Source organism: Melospiza georgiana, chromosome 19, assembly GCF_028018845.1.
Source record: "Melospiza georgiana isolate bMelGeo1 chromosome 19, bMelGeo1.pri, whole genome shotgun sequence".
NCBI classification, from domain to species: domain Eukaryota; kingdom Metazoa; phylum Chordata; class Aves; order Passeriformes; family Passerellidae; genus Melospiza; species Melospiza georgiana.
In genome coordinates, this window is record NC_080448.1 from 6,041,841 (window position 1) to 6,059,711 (window position 17,871).

Below are 17,871 nucleotides of genomic sequence, written 5' to 3' on the forward strand. Positions count from 1 at the left end.
TGCTGCTTTCAGCAAGTTAAGAGTGGTCTCTGTTTTGTCTTCTAAATTAACCACAGACAGTACTCACAGACTCACCTGTAAATTCACAAAGTTGTTCAAAGCTTTCTATCTATGCTCCCCAGAATTGCTGCTTGTTTGTTCTTTAGGAAATGTTTGTCTTCCTTCTGTGGTATGGAAGAACTGGGAATTCCACAGCACTGCTCATCCCTCTTTGTAAATTCAGATATATATTTGGCTTACCCAGATGGTTTGTGATCCCACCTGACCCAGATCCTCCCCAGGGAGGAGCATTACTGTGGGATACTGCTAAGATCTACAAGCTGCAGGTATGGCTAATGCCCAGTGACTGAATGAAAGAGGCAGCTCAGGCTCTGCTGCCAAGTGTCCAGGTTATAGGAAGCCTTTGGCAGGCAAGGAAATGGCTTATTTCACTTTTCTGTGATCACACTTGGCTCCTTGTTCCTGCCCCACACTGAAAGGGGCACTGGAGGAAAGCTGTTAGTGATGAAACCAGGCGGGAACAGCACTGAGGAGCTGCAGGATTGACAAGTAGTGTGAGGATTCTTGGTGAACAAGGAGGTAAACCAGCATTCCTCAGTTTTTCTTGTAGCAAGACTTTGTATCTGGTTTGGTTCATGCAAGGTGCTCGGTTATCACTGTAGGTTCTCCAGGGGTTTATTACCCTGGCTGAGGGTTTGAGCTGATTTTTGCCCCAACACAGAGCATTTGCTCTGCATTCCAGATATCTCTGAATCACTGGGGGAAAAGAAAAAGCATCAAATACTGATGAATGTCTAACTGGTGTGGCCATCTTAATTCCCTTTTTCTGTTTCTCCCTGCTGCACCAGAAAGGATCCCTAAAACTCAGGACTGTCAACTATCTAAAATTTCTTCTGCTGCAGTGCCTGAAAACACTTCTTGGAACTAGATGATTAATAAGCAGAGCACATGAAGTCTGAAGTGATTAGAAAGGTATTTTGGGCTTTGGGAAGCCAATGTGGGGTGGACTCCACTGTCTGTACCATCTGGTGCCCTGCTCTTGGTGTAGTGCCATCACTGCACACAGAGCAGCAACACGAGGGATTCTAAACCAAATCAGAAGCTGGATGGGGTTTAGAGAGACTCCTGCAACAACTTCCTGCCCAGGCAAATCCCTAGAGGAGATTACAATTCCCTTGATGCAAAACATAGCAGTGGTTTGAAATCTGATCCCTGTTGTTACTGTGAAATTAAACTCAATCTGATCAGGAAGCAATAATTTGCTTCCTCACAGTTCCTCCAGAGGATCAATAGCACCATGAGCAGTGGGGTAATTTGCTGTACAGCAGTCATACACAGCTGTGTAAAATGAGACAGGTTGTTCCATGGTATGTCTAGAACTACACTATATGGCCTTCATGGGCCTAGCTCTGGATGTGCTGTTTCATCCAACACCAAAATAAATGGGATGCAGAGCAGCTTTTCAAAGGTTACTGCATGGTGGAGTCCAGAAAAAATTATGCCTGTAAAACAATACTATGCATAAAGTTTTATACTGTGCACAAAGGCTTCAAACGTTTAACTGAAAGTTGCTCCTCAAAGCAAGCAACAAGTTTGCTGTTGGACCAGCATGAAGTATTTGGCATTTCTGTAGCATCTAAGCAGGAGCGATGATCAACAGCAACAACAGCCGAGGGGCAGCTGCGTTGTACGCGTGGCTGGGAAAACGATCCCGTTACCGGTGCTCGGTCACTGCCGGTCGAGTGCAACCATTCACCCACCGGGCACCAATCCCGCGTCCGGGGGCACAGATTCAGTGTCCGGGATTGCTGGCTCCGAAACAAAAGCAGGACCTGAAGCGGCGAGGAGCTCCCGTGCCCGAACCCTCCCGCCGTGGCTCCCGCAGCCGTGGCCGGGCCGGAGGCGCTTTCGGGACCCGGGCCGGCGCTCCTGGGGCGGGTAAGCGGAGGCGATTTCCCCGCTGCTGGGCGGGATTTTCCAGTTCCCCAGCCGTGCCAGCCCAGCGCTCCGGCCGGGATCACCGGGCGCCTCCTGCAAGCGGGAAGCGCATCTCGGGGCGGCTCCGCCCGGCCGCGCTCCGCTCCCGCCGCGGTCCCGGGGCTGCGCCTTGCCGGTGCCGCCGGAGGGGCGGGGAGGAGAGCGGGAGAAGGCGGGAGAAGGAAGGATAACGCGGAGAAGGCGGGATAAAGTGGGAGAAGGCGGGATAACGCGGAGAAGGCGGGATAACGAGGAGAAGGCGGGATAACGGGAGAAGGCGGGATAACGAGGCGGGATAACGAGGAGAAGGCGGGATAACGGGAGAAGGCGGGATAACGAGGAGAAGGCGGGATAACGAGGCGGGATAACGAGGAGAAGGCGGGATAACGAGGCGGGATAACGCGGAGAGAGCGGGACCGTCCCAGCAGCGCGGCCGGTGGCGGCGCTATTGCTCTGCTCTCGCGAGAACGCCGCGCTGTGGCGCTGGGGCGGGCGGCGGCTCTCGCGAGAGCTGCGGCGCCGGAGCCAACATGGCGGAAGGTGAGGGGGGGAGCCCGGGTGAGGGGCCGGGCGGGGCCGGGGGCCGCGGCAGCCGGGGCCCTCCGCCGCTCCCGGGGCACCGCAGCGTGAGGCTCCCGCCGCTCTCCCGTGCGGGACGGGCTCGGCCCTGCCCGCGGCGGGTGGGGCGGGCCGCCCCCGAGGTGAGCGGGAGATGGCGGGGGCCGCGGGCGGGCACCCCCGGGCGGGGCCGGCTAGCGCGGGCGGCTTCGCCTCACGGGAGGGCGCTTGGAGTGGCCGGGGGCGGCGGGAGCCGGCCGGGAGGTCCCGCCGATCCCTCCCCGCAGGCGCTGGGTCAGGGGGGGCTCCTGCCCGTGTCTTAGGGCTCATCCCGGGGCTCATCCCGGTTTTCCCTGGGCACCGCCGGTGCTGCAGCCTCCGGGCACTGGAGCCCTTTTGTCAGGCTCAGGTGAGGTTTGCAGAGCTCCTGGAGTGCTGCTGTTTTGCTTGGAGGCTGTCAATCGCACCATTCACATTAATGTAACATAAAGGGATTAGGAAAAACACCGCTTGGATTTTTGCAGTTCTGCTCGTTTCTGCAAGACAAGCTTCCTCTTTTTCTTGGAGGAAACGGAGTGTGCAAACGGAGCTAAAATGCTCCAAGTTACGAAGGAAATGAAGTTAGAGTCGTGAAAGCAGAGCCCTCAACTCTGGAAGTGCAGCTCTTGGACAGTGGTGAAATTTAGGAACACTTGTAGAATATTGGCTAAGATGGAGCAGATGCTGCTGGACTGGCGTGCATCAGCTGAGAGGATGCTGTAGTCAAGCTGGTTTGATGAGTCCTTAGAGGAATGCCTGATTTCTTGTGTGCTGAAATACCACTGCTTCATATTTAGCTGACCAGTCTCTTGTGCTTGCTTTGAAGCCTTGGTGACCCCGTTCTGGAAGGCTTTAGTTGGCTTCAGGTAGTGAAGGTTTCTCCAAAGAGACCCTCAGGGATGTGAGGCTGTGGCTCGGGGTCCTCCTTTGCAGAATTAACCTGCAGCTGATACAAGCAAGCCCTGTTTCAGACAATCTGTACTTCTCAGAGATTCTTCCCTGCCTTAAGTAATTCTCTGATCTTTTGGCTGAATAAAGCACATGACCAATGAATGATCGGGTGTGAACTGGAATAACAAGCTGGGGTTTTCACCCTTCTCAGCTCCTTAGGTTGTGTTGGAACAGGGGCTCATTTTGTCCCTACCTGCAGCCACACTTCTCTGGTTAAGGGCTACACGTGAGTCAGCTGTAAAGTGAAAGCTTATTAAGGAAGGGAGCTTGTCAAATTGTGATTATTAGCTCAGAAGCCAAGTGCTTCTCATAAGGAAGTGTTGCCTCTGTCTAGAAAAATCCTGCATCAGATTTATTGCAATTGCTACCTGCAGATTGAACATTTTAGTGTGTAATTTTTGAGTTCTGTACTGCTAATATAGGAGGCTTGCATGCAAGCATGGGTAAGAATTGTTGGATTGATGCTTCAGTGGAAAGAAGCAGTAGCTGTAGAGCTTTGGGGTGGTAAAGATCAAAAATAAGCAGAAGTGAGGAGGAACCAGAAAGCAGTTCTTGTACATCCTTGGGGAGATAAGGGTCTGAGTGTGGAGCAGTGGAGGGGATAAGGAAATAATTTGGTTTTCTGAAATATTTCACTCAGGTCCACTTTGTAGGGAAACAAAGTTTGTGTGTATGGCTTCTGGAACTGCTTTTGATGGGTGCAGTGGGCTGTGATGGGTTCCACTGGAGCCTCCCTCTGATTTTTGATATCTGCTGTCTGTCTCCTCGTTCCCTTTTGCCTCCCCGTTTGCATTTACCTGTTTGCTCCGGAGTACTTCTGTGCATTCTCCTGTAAGAAAGTGACAGTAGCCTTTCCTGAAAACTCTTCAAAGCCTTTGATATGGAATATAAACTACTGCCAGTTCATGAGATGCTGATCAGTCTGCCAGAAAGCTGTTAACAAAAGCTACTCTTATTTACCTGGCTCAGAAGAAGAGGCATTTTGTGTTTTCTGCTCTGCTGAACCTGGGAATCCTCCTCACTGATGCACTGGGGTTGGTGTTTAGGCAGAGCTTTACTGGGATCTGGCTCAGCCTGGCCTTTCAGTGCCTTGAGCAAGGACCATCATTAAATGTGTGTGTGCCTGCAGTAATTGTGCCTTTTATTTGTTCACTCCTTAAGTGAGCAGTTTATAGGGGAAACTGAGCCTTTGCTCTTGTGCTGTAAATGTTGATTAACTGGACCTTGAGAACTCTCTTGAATGTGCATTTGAAATGTGCTGTAGGATCAAATACTCAAGTCTTGCTACTACACAACATGTGTGCAGGTTGTCACAAGAATAAGAGAAACTTTATTTTACAGTTCTTGTAATTGGTACAGTAACAAATACCTGTCAGCCCTTCTCACTGAGTTTGCAGGAAGCATCTGGTGTCAGTCTGAAAGCAAGAGTGAGTTCTCAAAGCTTTGGGTCTTTGAGGAACTTTCACTGCTAGAGGGGATTGTCTGGGATTGCCCTGACAGCAGCAGTGACCAGCTGGATTGTTGGTCATGCACAAAGCTTCAGCTGCTGCTCTTTGGGGGTTTAAGGTAATTCTGCATTGGATCCTAGTGGTCTCAGGCTAATTTGGAGCTAGTGAAAATGACAGTATTTATGGTGGTATCAATTCTTTATTCCCACCTTTGCACTCCCACGGCTTGGCTGGAAGATGCAGGATTTCTGTAGGGTGGTGCATGCAATGAGCTTCACTAGGCAGCTTCTTATTCCTAGCATTTGAATTTGTATGCCATCTAAAAACTCACTGAATGAACAGTGGTGCTGTTCATGCACTAATCTTTGGTGCAGTTCTCAGTGTTATTTACTCTGGGCTCCTGTCAGACTCCTGCTCTAACAGCAGGACTTGCTTTGTGCCCCAACACCATCCTTATGGAGAAATGAGGAACAAGGGACATGTCCTTCTAGTTCTGGGAACACCAAAACTGCACTCATCCTCACACAGAAACACTGACCACAGCAGGATTTCAAACCCTCCTTGAGGCTGTGTGGTGCTGATGGCACAATTCTGAAATCAGAGTATATTTCAGTAGGAAGAGAAAGGTATCCCAAAGGAGGTGGTAGCTCTGAAATTTTGAAGGATGAAGCAAACAAAAAGGCTGTTGAAGGAAGTACCTGCCAAACCTGCTTATGTGTTAACTGAAAAATAAAATGGGACGTGTTGCCTTTTGTTTATCCATTACAGTTGTTAAGTTTAGAGAGTTCAGAGGCAGCTGAGAGTTTGCTGCAGGGTGTGTAGAGGACAGGCTGGACAAGGTGCTGTGTCTGCCACAGCCTGATGCTCTGCCCTGGGCACCTCTGTCAGAGCAAGGCCAAGGTCAGCTGCACTGTTGAACTTTTCTACAGGAGCAAGAAGAAAACACTGATCAACAGAGCTCAGTTTCTCCTTGTTTGTACTAGTGATGTTTAGTAAATATTTTGGAAAAGTCTTTGAAATAGGAATTCCTGGCTAGTAGGGAGTAATCTTGTAGGAACTTTCCCACCTAAAATCACTGGTTAGTGTCCGAATTTATCCTCCCTGCCCCCTCTGATTTTAGGACTGGTCTGGGATTTGGCTTTACTTGAAAAATCAACTTAATGATAGGGGAAAGATAATGAAGCTCTGTGATTGATAGCAAACATACAGTTTTTGCAACTAATCCATAAATAAGCACTTATAAGTTGGATTGGTTTTAAATACTTGTACAGATGTTTCCTTCCAGCAGTGAGGTGTAGAGGTTTTTCATAGAGGTGGCCTGGGTTGATTTACCCCAGCATGTTGTGGAGTGACCAGTTAAATGTGGTGGAAAGGTGGCTTCTGCAATGGGATGGAAATACCTGTTCAAGGATCAGATTCCCAGGTGCTGTTGCTCTGCTGATCCTGAACTGAAATAGCCAATATGGACTTGACTCCATTTGTGATGCCTCACCAGTGGAGTGCCTCCAGTGTGCCAGCAGGAAGTGGTTTTATGTACTTTTGACTGGCCTTTAGCACGTGGATTCTGGGGATAATCTGTTTTCCACTCTGGCCATTTTTTGGGGAGTTTCTCAGCTGACAGGTTGAGGAGTTTTAAACAGGTCAGTTAAATACTCTGAGGTAGATTATGGTGCTTTAGCAGCTGCTCTAATGCTCACTTGTAGTTTAAGTATCAGCTAAAAAGTCAGACAGCATCTTAACTAGGCTGAAAAAAATGGGTAAGAACCAAAGACAGTTCTCTGGCCCACCATAATTCCCACAGAAATGGACTCCATTGCTTTAGGAATTGTGTGGCATTTCTGACCAAACAGAATTCAGAACTTTCTTTGTAAGTGGCTTTTATAACTGTGTTATGATTTTTCAATGTGTTTATGAAAATGATACAAAATAGAAGGTTTAATAGTGGGGATGAGATGCTTTGGAAGAGGAGGGACTCTCCTTGGAGTGTTGTAATTAAACAAGATGTGAAGATACCCTCAGATGCCAAACAGAGCTGTGCATGTCTCAGCCTTGTGGTAACACTGTGTGCCTTGCAGAGGAAGTGGCCAAGCTGGAGAAGCACCTGCAGCTGCTCCGCCAGGAGTACGTGAAGCTGCAGAAGAAACTCGTGGATACAGAAAGGAGATGCAACGTGCTGGCTGTGGAGGCCAACCAGGACAACGCCAGCGACACCTTCATCAGCCGCCTGCTGGCCATTGTGGCTGAGCTCTACCAGCAGGAGCAGTACAGGTGAGGAACCCCCTGGGACAGGGAATCACAGCAGCCTTTGCTTTTATTGACTGTTGTGGTGTGCTGTAATGTCCCATTTTGGCCTTCCAGGTCACTTCCCCAGGTGTGCCTGTGCCTCTCTCCCTTCCCCCTTGCCCCCATGCTGAGTGAGTCCTGTCAATCAGGCTGAACATTCCAGCAAGGCGTCGTGTGGTTGGTCAAGTTCAAAGGATGCCCCTATGCCCAGGGGACATTGGCCTGTCTGGGTGTCATCTTCCCCTGAGACCCTGCCCCTCTCACCTGGTTGGTGGCTCACCTGTACCTCCCCTCCCCCTGTCCCTGAGCTTAAAAAGCTGATCAGAGCATGCGGCCGAGGTTCTGTTGGAGCAGTTCCTCATGGTCAGACCTCTGTAACCATGGAATAAACCTCTGGACATTAAACCCTCCAGCAGAATCCTTCCTTTTTCTCTTCACCATCGCCTGAAGCCATTCCTCCTGAGGTAAACGGGGTCCTAACAAGCCTGGACTTGTTCAGTGCCCAGCTGCAACCACCAGCAAGCCAAGGTATCTCTGGGGTGACACACCGCAGTTGCTGCCTTTGGCCCAGCAGCGAGGGTCAGACTGGCCCAGGCACAATCTAACTGGGAATATTGGGAGCCTTTTTTCCAATAATTGACTGCACAGGGTGCTGCTCTTACACGAGGAAAATTCTTCGCTGCCACATGTGAGCAGAGTCCTGAGTTGCAGCTGTAGATGGAGGAGCTTGCTAAGGTCGTGGCATACTGAATCCAGTTCTGGAATGGAGAGCTCTTAGCAGAAGTTCATCTCAAAAAACTAACCACAATCACTGTCAGCAGCAAAGCTTGCTTTGACAAGAAGGAGTTTTGAACTGAACCATGCTCAGTTGATAGATTAATTACACAATGTGTCTGGAAAAACTGTTCCTTTCTTGAAAGGCTTTGTCTTAAAACATTTTCAGTGCTGTATTCCTGTTGCGTATGAAGAAGCCTGAATAATTTTGTTTGTCTGGTTGTATTAGTGATGTATGTGACTTAATGATACACTCTATTTTTGAGTCTCAACACAAAATTATGGTTAATAGTTTCTTTCCCCTAGGCACACTAAGGATCCCTTCCATATTCTAGATCCCTGAGCTGATTAATTTTTGAGATTATGATGATATTTATCAATTTCTTTGCTGTTACTGAAAGCAAAGCCAATATAGTAAAGGAGTTTAGTCATGTAAGGGAAAATCTATTTTAGTTAAGATTTCCTTGCACCAGCATCTCTTCATGAGCCTCCCAGAGATAAGGCTCTGTGACTGCAAGAACTTCTGTAGCCTGGTGGGTAAAAGATGTGTTAGGTAGTATATGTCAGAAGAGTTGGAACACTTTATTTCTGTCCATCTCCTTAGCTTTAAATGCATTGAATGCTTGTCTCAAAGGGCCTACATATCACAGAATGAGAAAGGCAGCAGGTCCCAGTGCAGGTTTCATTAGGTAACATCTCTGTGTGTGCTGTAGTTTGTTGCAGTGCTTTGATTTGGAAAATGGTCTGGAAAGCACACCTACACAGTCTGAACATTTGCAGGCCATGGGATTTCCAAATGATCTGGACAAGTGGATAAGCTGGTGTAAAGGGTCAGGATGAAATGGGTGTTCCTGACAGCTGGTCTTCTGGGAGCTGGGGATTCTGCCTTGCACTCAGCCTCCTGTCAGACAGCATTGTTCTCTTGCTGGTCTTGCCTGAAAGCATTGGTGCTCAGCTGACAGTATTGGTATGGACACTGTGACATAAATATTTAACTTCAAGATTGTTGGCTTTTCCTAACTTCTACAATAATTCTCTTGCTGTTTATTCTGAAATGGTTTAAAAAGCCAAACCAACCAAGCACTTGAAATATGAATGACTCATTGCATTTCTCCCTAGAAAAATATGAATTGTCATTTGACAACATGTTCTGCTTAACCAGTTGTGTTTTAATGTCTCAAACAACTTGAACCTGAATGTGGATACCCAGATATAGATACCATGGAGAATCTATACATACCTAAGTGCAGGAGAAGTCTGCATAATAGGTTTTTGTGGTTTTTTCTCCTCTCAGTGATCTGAAGATAAAGGTTGGGGACAAGCACATCCGTGCTCACAAATTTGTCCTGGCGGCGCGCAGCGATTCGTGGAGCCTTGCCAACCTGGCCTCAACTGAGGAGCTGGATCTGTCAGGTCAGTCACTGCTGAGTAATGTGATGCCTCCCTTGGCTTTAGGGTGACTTGTGAAAGGGCCCGTTGGGAGAAGGTTACTTAAGTGCCTTCCAGCCTCCTGCTGTGCACTAAAAGTGGTGCTTGATCTGTTGATAACCGAGCTCTCTCTCTGGAGTGGTGGTGAGCTTGTGAAGTGGGTGCTAGTGGTAGTTAAATCAGTAACCTGCCTTCTTTCTCTTTAACAAACAGGAGTTGAGATTGGTGGCCTGTTTGTCTTTTCTAGAGTCAACTAAACATAATGAAAAACAAATCTATATGGAGGAGCTTGACTTCTTCCTTTTTGAGGAAGGACAGGGCTTTTTGAGGTAGTGTGCATAATTTCTCTGAAGCGTGTCATGGAAATACCTTGCTGCTTGTTAACACAGTGTGTGTGGGAGGTGAATGCAAGTACTGATGTGTTACTGAAATTGTTTGCTTTGGCACTTTGATACCTTTATAAAACAGGTGAGGAAGAGAAGTTTTCTAACAGACCATCTTCTACACGAGTGTTTTGCTCTGTTGTAGCTGTTTCTTGCATGTACTCACACTGGGCAGTGCTTCTGCAGATTGAACCTCTCAAAAGGCTTTTCTGTACTTAACAGTGTAGGAGAGCCTTATACAATTAATTTGTGAGCAATAAAACCAGGTATGAAGTTAAGCAGGCCTGCTGACTGGCATGTTGAATATTAAGTATATTTAATATTAAGCATTGAATTGAATATTAAGCATTGGCTTCACGTTCTGCACTTAATCTTACAGTGAATTCTAAGTGCAGACAAACTGGAAAGTAGCAAGTCACAGCAAGCTGCTTTTATGGGACAGCACAGGTTTCCTTGCAACACCATTGGTGGATCCTTCTGCAGGCACAAGAGAACAGATGCCAAGGAGTTTTGAAACTGAGTGCTGTGCTAACAAAAATAATTACTAAAAAGCTCTTACATGAATTGTAGTGTCATTACAAGTGGCAGTCCAAAGCATTTCTAGCTCCACATCTAAGCTAGTCTGAGAATCTCAAATATAACTGCAGTCTTACATGTTTAACAAAGCAAACACTGCTTAAATATGTGTTAGTAAATTATACTTTCCACTGTAAAATTGCATTATTGATTTTTTAAAAAGATTGATAAATGGCACCAGGAATAGCTTATGAAGTAGCTGGAGGAAGATACAAGCTGTTCCCTGCAAATTGTTTTCTTAAGGTAAGAATTTGCAGGCTAAGAGTGCCTGAATCTTATCTTTAGAATGCAGGCAGCATTTGAGATTGAGCACTTTTAGAGTTCATGTAATCTGTAGAATTTTCTAATCTTTAAAAGAGTAGAAAGAGATGAACACATGTTCTCTTATTGAGAGGGAGAAAATGCACTCTTACCTCTGCCAAGGCAGAGCTGATAGTGCATCTCAAGGAGGCTTTCTGATTGCTTTGAGTTTGGCAAAAATACTTGTCTTACTAAAACCTTGTGATTCCTGAGAGGCAGTCTGCATGCCAAGTACTTCTACTACTCTGCAGATAATCTGGGCCAGCCCAACATCTAAAGGAGATGTTTTAGGATGGGTATTTCAGGTTCTTTAAGGTTTTTAATCCAAAATATTTTTTTAAAGAACAAAGCAGCTCAAAGGACTAAGGTTAATTTTTAAAATGGATGGTGTTTCTGTTGTAATTGATCTGATCATCTGAAGTTATTCTTATCTACATCCTTGTAAGATGGATTGTCATTTTAATTGTGAGTGAGTGACAAAGGTCCTTGGCCACTGGGCTTGTGTAGTGTCTCATGGTGTGATTTTCTGGTTTTCCCACTGTGTAAAAACATCAGTTTGTGATCAGCCTTGTAAAGACCTGAAATCTAACCAGCTTCTTAAACTGGCTTTTTTGCACTTCTCCCAGAAATGGCTAGCAGCAGTTTGAAGTGCTTTGTAGTTCCTACCAGTGTAACAAGGTGTGAGTACCTTTGTTGGGATGCAGCAGTTCATCACATATGGCTGTTAAATTAAAAGGGGCTTTGTTCTTGTCAGGTGTGGATGTGCCTTAGGCCATATGTGAGGGACCAAGGACTTTATAAGGATCCCTAAATATGCAGCATTGGTAGATGTTACAGTGCTCCCTGCATTCTGCACAGTGTTGCAGTGTAAGATTATTTTCCTGCTTGGTGCCAGCACTGTTACTCAACTTCTGACCAATTTCACTCATTTTGACGTTTTGAACAAAGTACAGTTTCAAAACAAGACTTTCTTTTTATGGTAGCTGTGACTTTTAGAAGTGAAAGGAATAGCAATTACTAGGATAGGTGATTGTTTTTGAGTATTTTATTAATCCTGTTGCTCCCTGTAGCAGATGCTGACCCAGAGGTAACCATGGCAATGCTGAGGTGGATCTACACAGATGAACTTGAGCTGAGAGAAGATGATATCTTCTTGACAGAACTCATGAAATTAGCTAATAAATTTCAGCTCCAGCTGCTTAGGGAAAGGTGAGTCTTAGTAAATATACTTGAACTCTTAAACCTTGTTTGAACAGAAATAAGATGATAGCTGCTGGCAATAGGATAAAATTATGCTTTTTCAAAGCCTTGAGCTTTTAATAATACAGCATGTCATTGAGTTTATCAGGGGAAATGAAGCATTGCACTAGAGTTAAACTGTAGCAGACTTCTCATAGGTTTTGTGTTTATTTTTCAGTTCTTCTCCCAGCCAAACTAATAACCCTAATCTTGTGTTGAGAGATCAGTAGGATAGCATCAGGTTCAGGAGAGTTGCAAGAAAGGAGTTGTTAGATAATGCTAGCACCAATCAATGGCAATTAGTTTGCAGTATTAAGGTGGCACAGGTGAAATTTTTGTAACTTCTGTGCATCTTGTGCAACCTTTCTTCAGAAATAAGGTTAGTGTAAAAGTATGGTGCTTTCCCAGTCTGAGACTGTGATTACACTGTGGCACTAGGGGCTAGGTTGTTATCTTGAACTCTTTAGGGTGTTCTAAACCATTTAGAGTTAGTGAGAAGCCTGAATGTACAAATTGAAACCTCCTCAAGTTGTGTACAACTTCAAAGCCTTCAATTTAGTCAAAGTACCCTTTGATAGAATAATCCTTTGCCCAAGGGATGTCTGTAGCAGTACATGACATTCATAAGCTGTGATTTGTGTGCCTTCAATGTGAAGCAACTAAATTGCTGTCAAGTGTTCTGACCAGAGGAGTTGAAATCTGTAAGGCCAAGGCTAAAACTGCTTCAAGCCTTGTACCAGCCTGAAAGCTGCCCTTATGTTGGACTGTGAGCTTAGCACTTGTCTGGTCAGCAGTCCAGTGACAGCTCCATGTGTAGGATGCCATTCATAATTATGAGATGTTTTTGTAGGTACAGAATCACTGAAAAATGGAATTGTTTAGGCTGGAGAAGACCCCTAAGATGAGTGGCCAACAGCCCAGCACTGCCAAGTCCATCATTAACCATATCCCCAGGTGCCACATCTGTTAAATCCTGCAGGGATGGTGACTCCACCCTGCCCCAGGCAGCTGTGCCAGTGCCTGACCACCCTTGCAGTGAGACATTTTTCCTGATGTCCAACCTCAACAGCCCCTGCTTGTGGTCACTGTAGTACATCTCCCTGCTTCATGGCAGTGAATGAACTGCAGTTTGTGCCCTTGGGAGAGCTGGGGTGGATCTGTGCTTGCAGATCCTGCAGTGTGGTGTTATCATGGGACCTTGGCTATCTCTCTGATAGAAGTCTGTTCTTTGGGGAGGTGTCTTCTAGGGCTGCTGATGAGAGTATGTTTATGCAGTTCAGCCTTCTAGTGAAGTTAGTCCAAGCCATATTCTACCAGCATCTATGAAAAGCAGTGTTAGGACTCTGTTACAGCATTGAACAGTAATTAAGTAAATATTTTTGATTACTGACCACTGGCTTTCCTGTTTTGACAGATGTGAAAAAGGAGTGATGTCACTGGTTAATGTCAGGAACTGCATCCGTTTCTACCAGACTGCTGAGGAGCTCAGTGCCAGCACCCTCCTCAACTACTGTGCTGAGATCATTGCTAGCCACTGGGTGAGTCCTGGCACAGGGAAGCAGGATGAGAAATGTTTGCACATTATAGAAACTCACTGGTAGGATTTTGCTTCCCTTACCACACTGTCTAACATCTGGTCAGTTATCTTGAGAATGTCTTGGTGGGGAAGAGTAACTTCTGCCCAAAGTCTTGTTCTGTTGGTTGGAAATACTTCACTGTACAAAGTGTCTCAGTTTCCTAAACATGAAGAAGATACAAGGGACTGTCTCCTAATAAACAAGAGGGTTGTTTATCAAATCTGGGTTTCAAAGTGTTTATAAGTGCGTCCATAGTTGGTCTCTGTCTATACAGATCACAAATCCCAGGCCTGCTTTTACTTCTAAAAATAGTTCATGGAAGCCAGGGCAATTTGTCTTCTGTAATGGAGAGAGAGGCAGCCAGTCCTGCAACCAACTTGCAAGTTTCACTTGCTCTGAGCTCTTATTTTGAGGAAAGTTTGATTAACTGAGTAATGAATTAGCCTTTAAAATAAGAGTTGTCAGCATTAGACTTGAGATGGGGCTTTAGCTTATTCTAAATCTAAAATGCATACTCTAGATGTGGAGGTTTCTTTCCTTGGCTAATTCTGAGGCAGAGGGAAGTGTTTTAATATGCTAATACATAAAAAAGATTATTATATGTGAACCTGTGAGTCAGCAGTTTTAACTCTTGACTTTCTTCTTGACTCCTAACTTTTGATGCTTACCTCTACCTGGAAATGAAGTTGCTTGTGAATAGTCAAATGAGCACTAGCTCAGACCTAAGATATTTTCATTCCTAAGCCTCTGCTTACTTTTGTTTATAATTTTATGAATTAGTCTTCAATAGTTGCAGGACTTTTTGTCAGTGTTAAGAATAAGTTAGTAGAGGATTATTTTAAAGACTAAGTGTTAATCTACCATAGTAGCATTAAAATGCTGCTTTTCCATGTCTGCAGACAAAAAGAAATAATAATTTAACCCACTGATTTTGAAACTCAAGTGCAAGATTCGAAACGTCCTGATTGTTTCTTCCTAATCTTAACAGACTATATGGGATTGTTCTTGCCAAAATGTTATCAAAATTGAACTTTTAACTGAACTTGTTTGTGAACCTGAGAATTACATTGTGCAATGCCTTGTCCAGAAATAAAACAGGAGTGTTGCTTACCCTTCTCTTTCTGAACTGCTCCTAGGATGACTTGAGGAAAGAAGACTTCAGCAGCATGAGTGCTCAGCTGTTGTATAAAATGTTCAAGTCCAAGACAGAATATCCCCTGCATAAGGCCATTAAAGTGGAGAGAGAAGATGTAGTCTTTTTGTACCTTATTGAAATGGATTCTCAGGTATAGTGAGACTGACTTGATCTGTCTAGAATTTGGTGTTTCAAATAACCAGTTCCTAAGTTCCAGTCTGAACCTTGTTTGTGATTTTTGTCACTAATTCTTATTTGCATGTTTAGCATTGCCACAGCTACTTCTGTGTCTGTAATGGAGATCTATCTAGCAGTAGCTACATAATTTAGAAGTGATTCATAATGCTTAAAACATCTTGCATGCAGCAGAATATATCTAATAAAAGCCATTACCTGATATTGCTCTGCTGAGTGGTTATAACAGACAACTCTGCTGCTTCCTGGCAGTTCAGTAAGAATCATTTCCTTGAACAACTTTTCTGTTGAAAGCTGAAGTAACAGCTGTTTGTTCTGCTTGGATGAAACTCCAAACAACTAGCAAATAAATTGTCCCTCAATAAAGTGCAGGGAATAATTATTCAAACACTTTTAATGGCAGTTGGCTGTGTTTGTGTTGTAGCTTCCTGGGAAGCTCAATGAATTGGATCACAATGGAGATCTTGCTCTGGATCTAGCCCTGGCCCAAAGACTGGAGAGTATTGCAACTACACTGGTCAACTACAAGGCTGATGTGGATAGGGCAGACAAGAGAGGCTGGAGTCTGCTCCATAAAGCCATCCAGAGAGGTAAGTAGATGGGATGTGAAGCTTTGTTAACTTCCAGTTGTTCCCAGTGTGGAATATATATTTCAAAGTTTACTTGTGTGTCGTGTTGTAGTTGACATTGCAGTTAGAAAATCGTAGTGAAATATGAACTTTGTCCTGTTGTGGTTTTGTTTGTTTTGCTTTTTTTTAGACATAAAAGCAAACAGATGAATATTTGAGATCTGAGAACCAGTCTGCTGGCTGGGGAAGCTTATGCTGTGTGATATCCAGGTGCAATCTAGTACAACATTGCCTGCTAAGAGGAGAAATACAGACAGACACAGAATATTCTAATTTAACAGTGTTCTTTCTGACAAGTAGCTGAGTGGGGCACCACAACATAAGGGTCACAAAGATGAAGTCTTTTCCTAGACTTGGGTTGAATGCAGCATGTGCCTCTTAGAGATATGGTTAACAGTGAGGGTCCTCACTGCTGCCCTGCAGTTTCAGAAGAGGAAAATCTGACTGAAAGAAGATGAGGAGCAAGTGGAGGTACCTCTGCCCAGCCTAAATATTTTCAAAGCTCCAGTGCAGTTATCAGAGTAGAATCTGAGTACAACTATATGATTATATTGAGCTGTTCTCCACCTTAGAGTGGAAAATGCATCTTACAAGAACTGGAGCACAGCAGGTTCTGGTTGCCATGGCCACAGTGCTCTGAAGGGTTTGGATCAGCAGCATCTTGGCCTGTGGTCAAAGTGTGGTACAAATCTGCAGCAAACACCTTGTGCTGCTCCTTATTTCTGCAGTGTCTTTGGCAGCTCTGTTCCAGGAAGTTTATTTCTAGCACCAAACTGTCTCAGACCCCTAGAAGTAAAGGAAGAAGTTGGGAGCTGTATTTTAAGCTGACAAAATTTGAATTAATCTCCTGATGTCTGAACAGGGTAATACTGGCATTTGATCCTGTGAGTGAGAGCTCAGCTGCAGGAGGAGGAGGCACTGTAGGCATAGGTCAGTGTGTGATGGCTGCAGCCCTATGAAACACAGGATTTCCAGCAGGCTGCTCTTCATTCTTACTGCTGGCATTTGTCTCTAGTTCTAATGTCTGCTTTCAGTCTGAGCTGGAGCTCTGGGAATGAACACTTGCTTTTCAGTAACCACAGCTTCAGTGAATTAATCACAGTTAACAATCACATGTTCTGGAAGTGGAGCTAAAGCAAACTGCACTTGCCACATGATTCTTACTACTTATGATCACTGAGAAGTGGGAGAATGTCTGATATGGAAATCAGAAAATGGGACTTTTGTTTTTGTTGGCAGAGGTAATCCAGCACTGTAGATGGAAACACTGTTCTTTGTTCTCTGGTCTTGCACTCAGGCCAAGCAATATGTGAATATGTCTGTGCAAAGTAGCCTTTGAAGCAGGGGAAACTAGTATTTTCCTGAAATTATTCTTTGCATTGGTGTTTCAAGTTCAAGGTTTCATGTGTTGAAGTGGGTCTAAGTTGGGACTCCTGAGAAGCTCTCAAGAAGGAGTTCTTGGGAATGCTGTGCATGGAGGGTCTGCACTGCTAAAGCCCTTACCCTGTATATATACAAGGCCCTGATTTTCCAAGAGCAAAGGCAGTGTTATTGCTTGTTTATGTAGTAACACTCAACAGACTGACTTGAACTGGAAACTTTTGACTAGTGCCTTGGAATAGTACCTGTTGTTCCAAAAATATTTGTTTGTTTAGTATCACAGTTTGTCCAATGTTTTATTAAAGCAACAATGGATATATCTTGATAAAGGAACAAGCAAAGTCAGTATCTCTACAACAATAAGCTGGTGTGAGAATTTGAATCACAGGTAACCTGTGAGCAAATCACTTTTTCCAAGGGCTTGTTGTGAAATATTTTAATCCTGACTTTGCTGTGAAGCATTGTTGAAGTTGCCTGTTGCTGAGGCATTCTAGGAGCAGAAATTGTGTTGGAATGAATGTATGGCATGAAGTCATGTGCACCTGTTTCCTGGAGTATAAAATATACAGGCTACATATATCCATTAATAACCTTGTTTTGTTTCACAAAAGGAGATAAATTTGCTGCAAACTTTCTCATTAAAAATGGTGCCCGTGTGAATGCTGCTACACTGGGAGACCAGGAGACTCCTCTGCACCTTGTGGCATCCTACAGCCCCAAGAAGCACTCCCCAGATGTCATGGCAGAGATGGCACAGATTGCTCAGGCCCTCCTGCAGGCAGGAGCCAACCCAAACATGCAGGACAGCAAAGGCAGGTAAATACTGGGGGAAGTGAAGTGCTGCAGACAATCTGCTCCACAGACAATGCTGTGGAGATCAGATGCAACCTCCTAACAACCTGTTCAGGTCTTTCAGCAAAGTACAGCTGATGCTGGAAGCAGGAGCTCATTTACCCAATTTGAGACCTGTTGGTAGCACTCAAAGAAAGCTGTGCAGGC

At 45.0% G+C, this 17,871-nt stretch overlaps 1 protein-coding gene across 2 annotated transcripts in view; it reads left to right on the top strand.

Moving 5' to 3' along the window:
* Positions 1–2,374: 2,374 nt before the first annotated feature.
* Positions 2,375–17,871, top strand: part of ANKFY1 (ankyrin repeat and FYVE domain containing 1) — a 33,499-nt gene continuing 18,002 nt past the window's right edge. Inside the window, exons 1-8 of one of the 2 annotated variants that reach the window (XM_058037343.1) lie at positions 2,375–2,517; positions 7,049–7,241; positions 9,325–9,443; positions 11,788–11,926; positions 13,371–13,494; positions 14,670–14,819; positions 15,288–15,453; positions 17,484–17,688. In XM_058037343.1, the coding sequence (XP_057893326.1) occupies positions 2,508–2,517; positions 7,049–7,241; positions 9,325–9,443; positions 11,788–11,926; positions 13,371–13,494; positions 14,670–14,819; positions 15,288–15,453; positions 17,484–17,688 (1,106 nt within the window). In that variant the 5' untranslated portion in view covers positions 2,375–2,507. The remainder of the gene's footprint in view (positions 2,518–7,048; positions 7,242–9,324; positions 9,444–11,787; positions 11,927–13,370; positions 13,495–14,669; positions 14,820–15,287; positions 15,454–17,483; positions 17,689–17,871) is intronic. The other variant, XM_058037344.1, reaches the window with a different exon arrangement.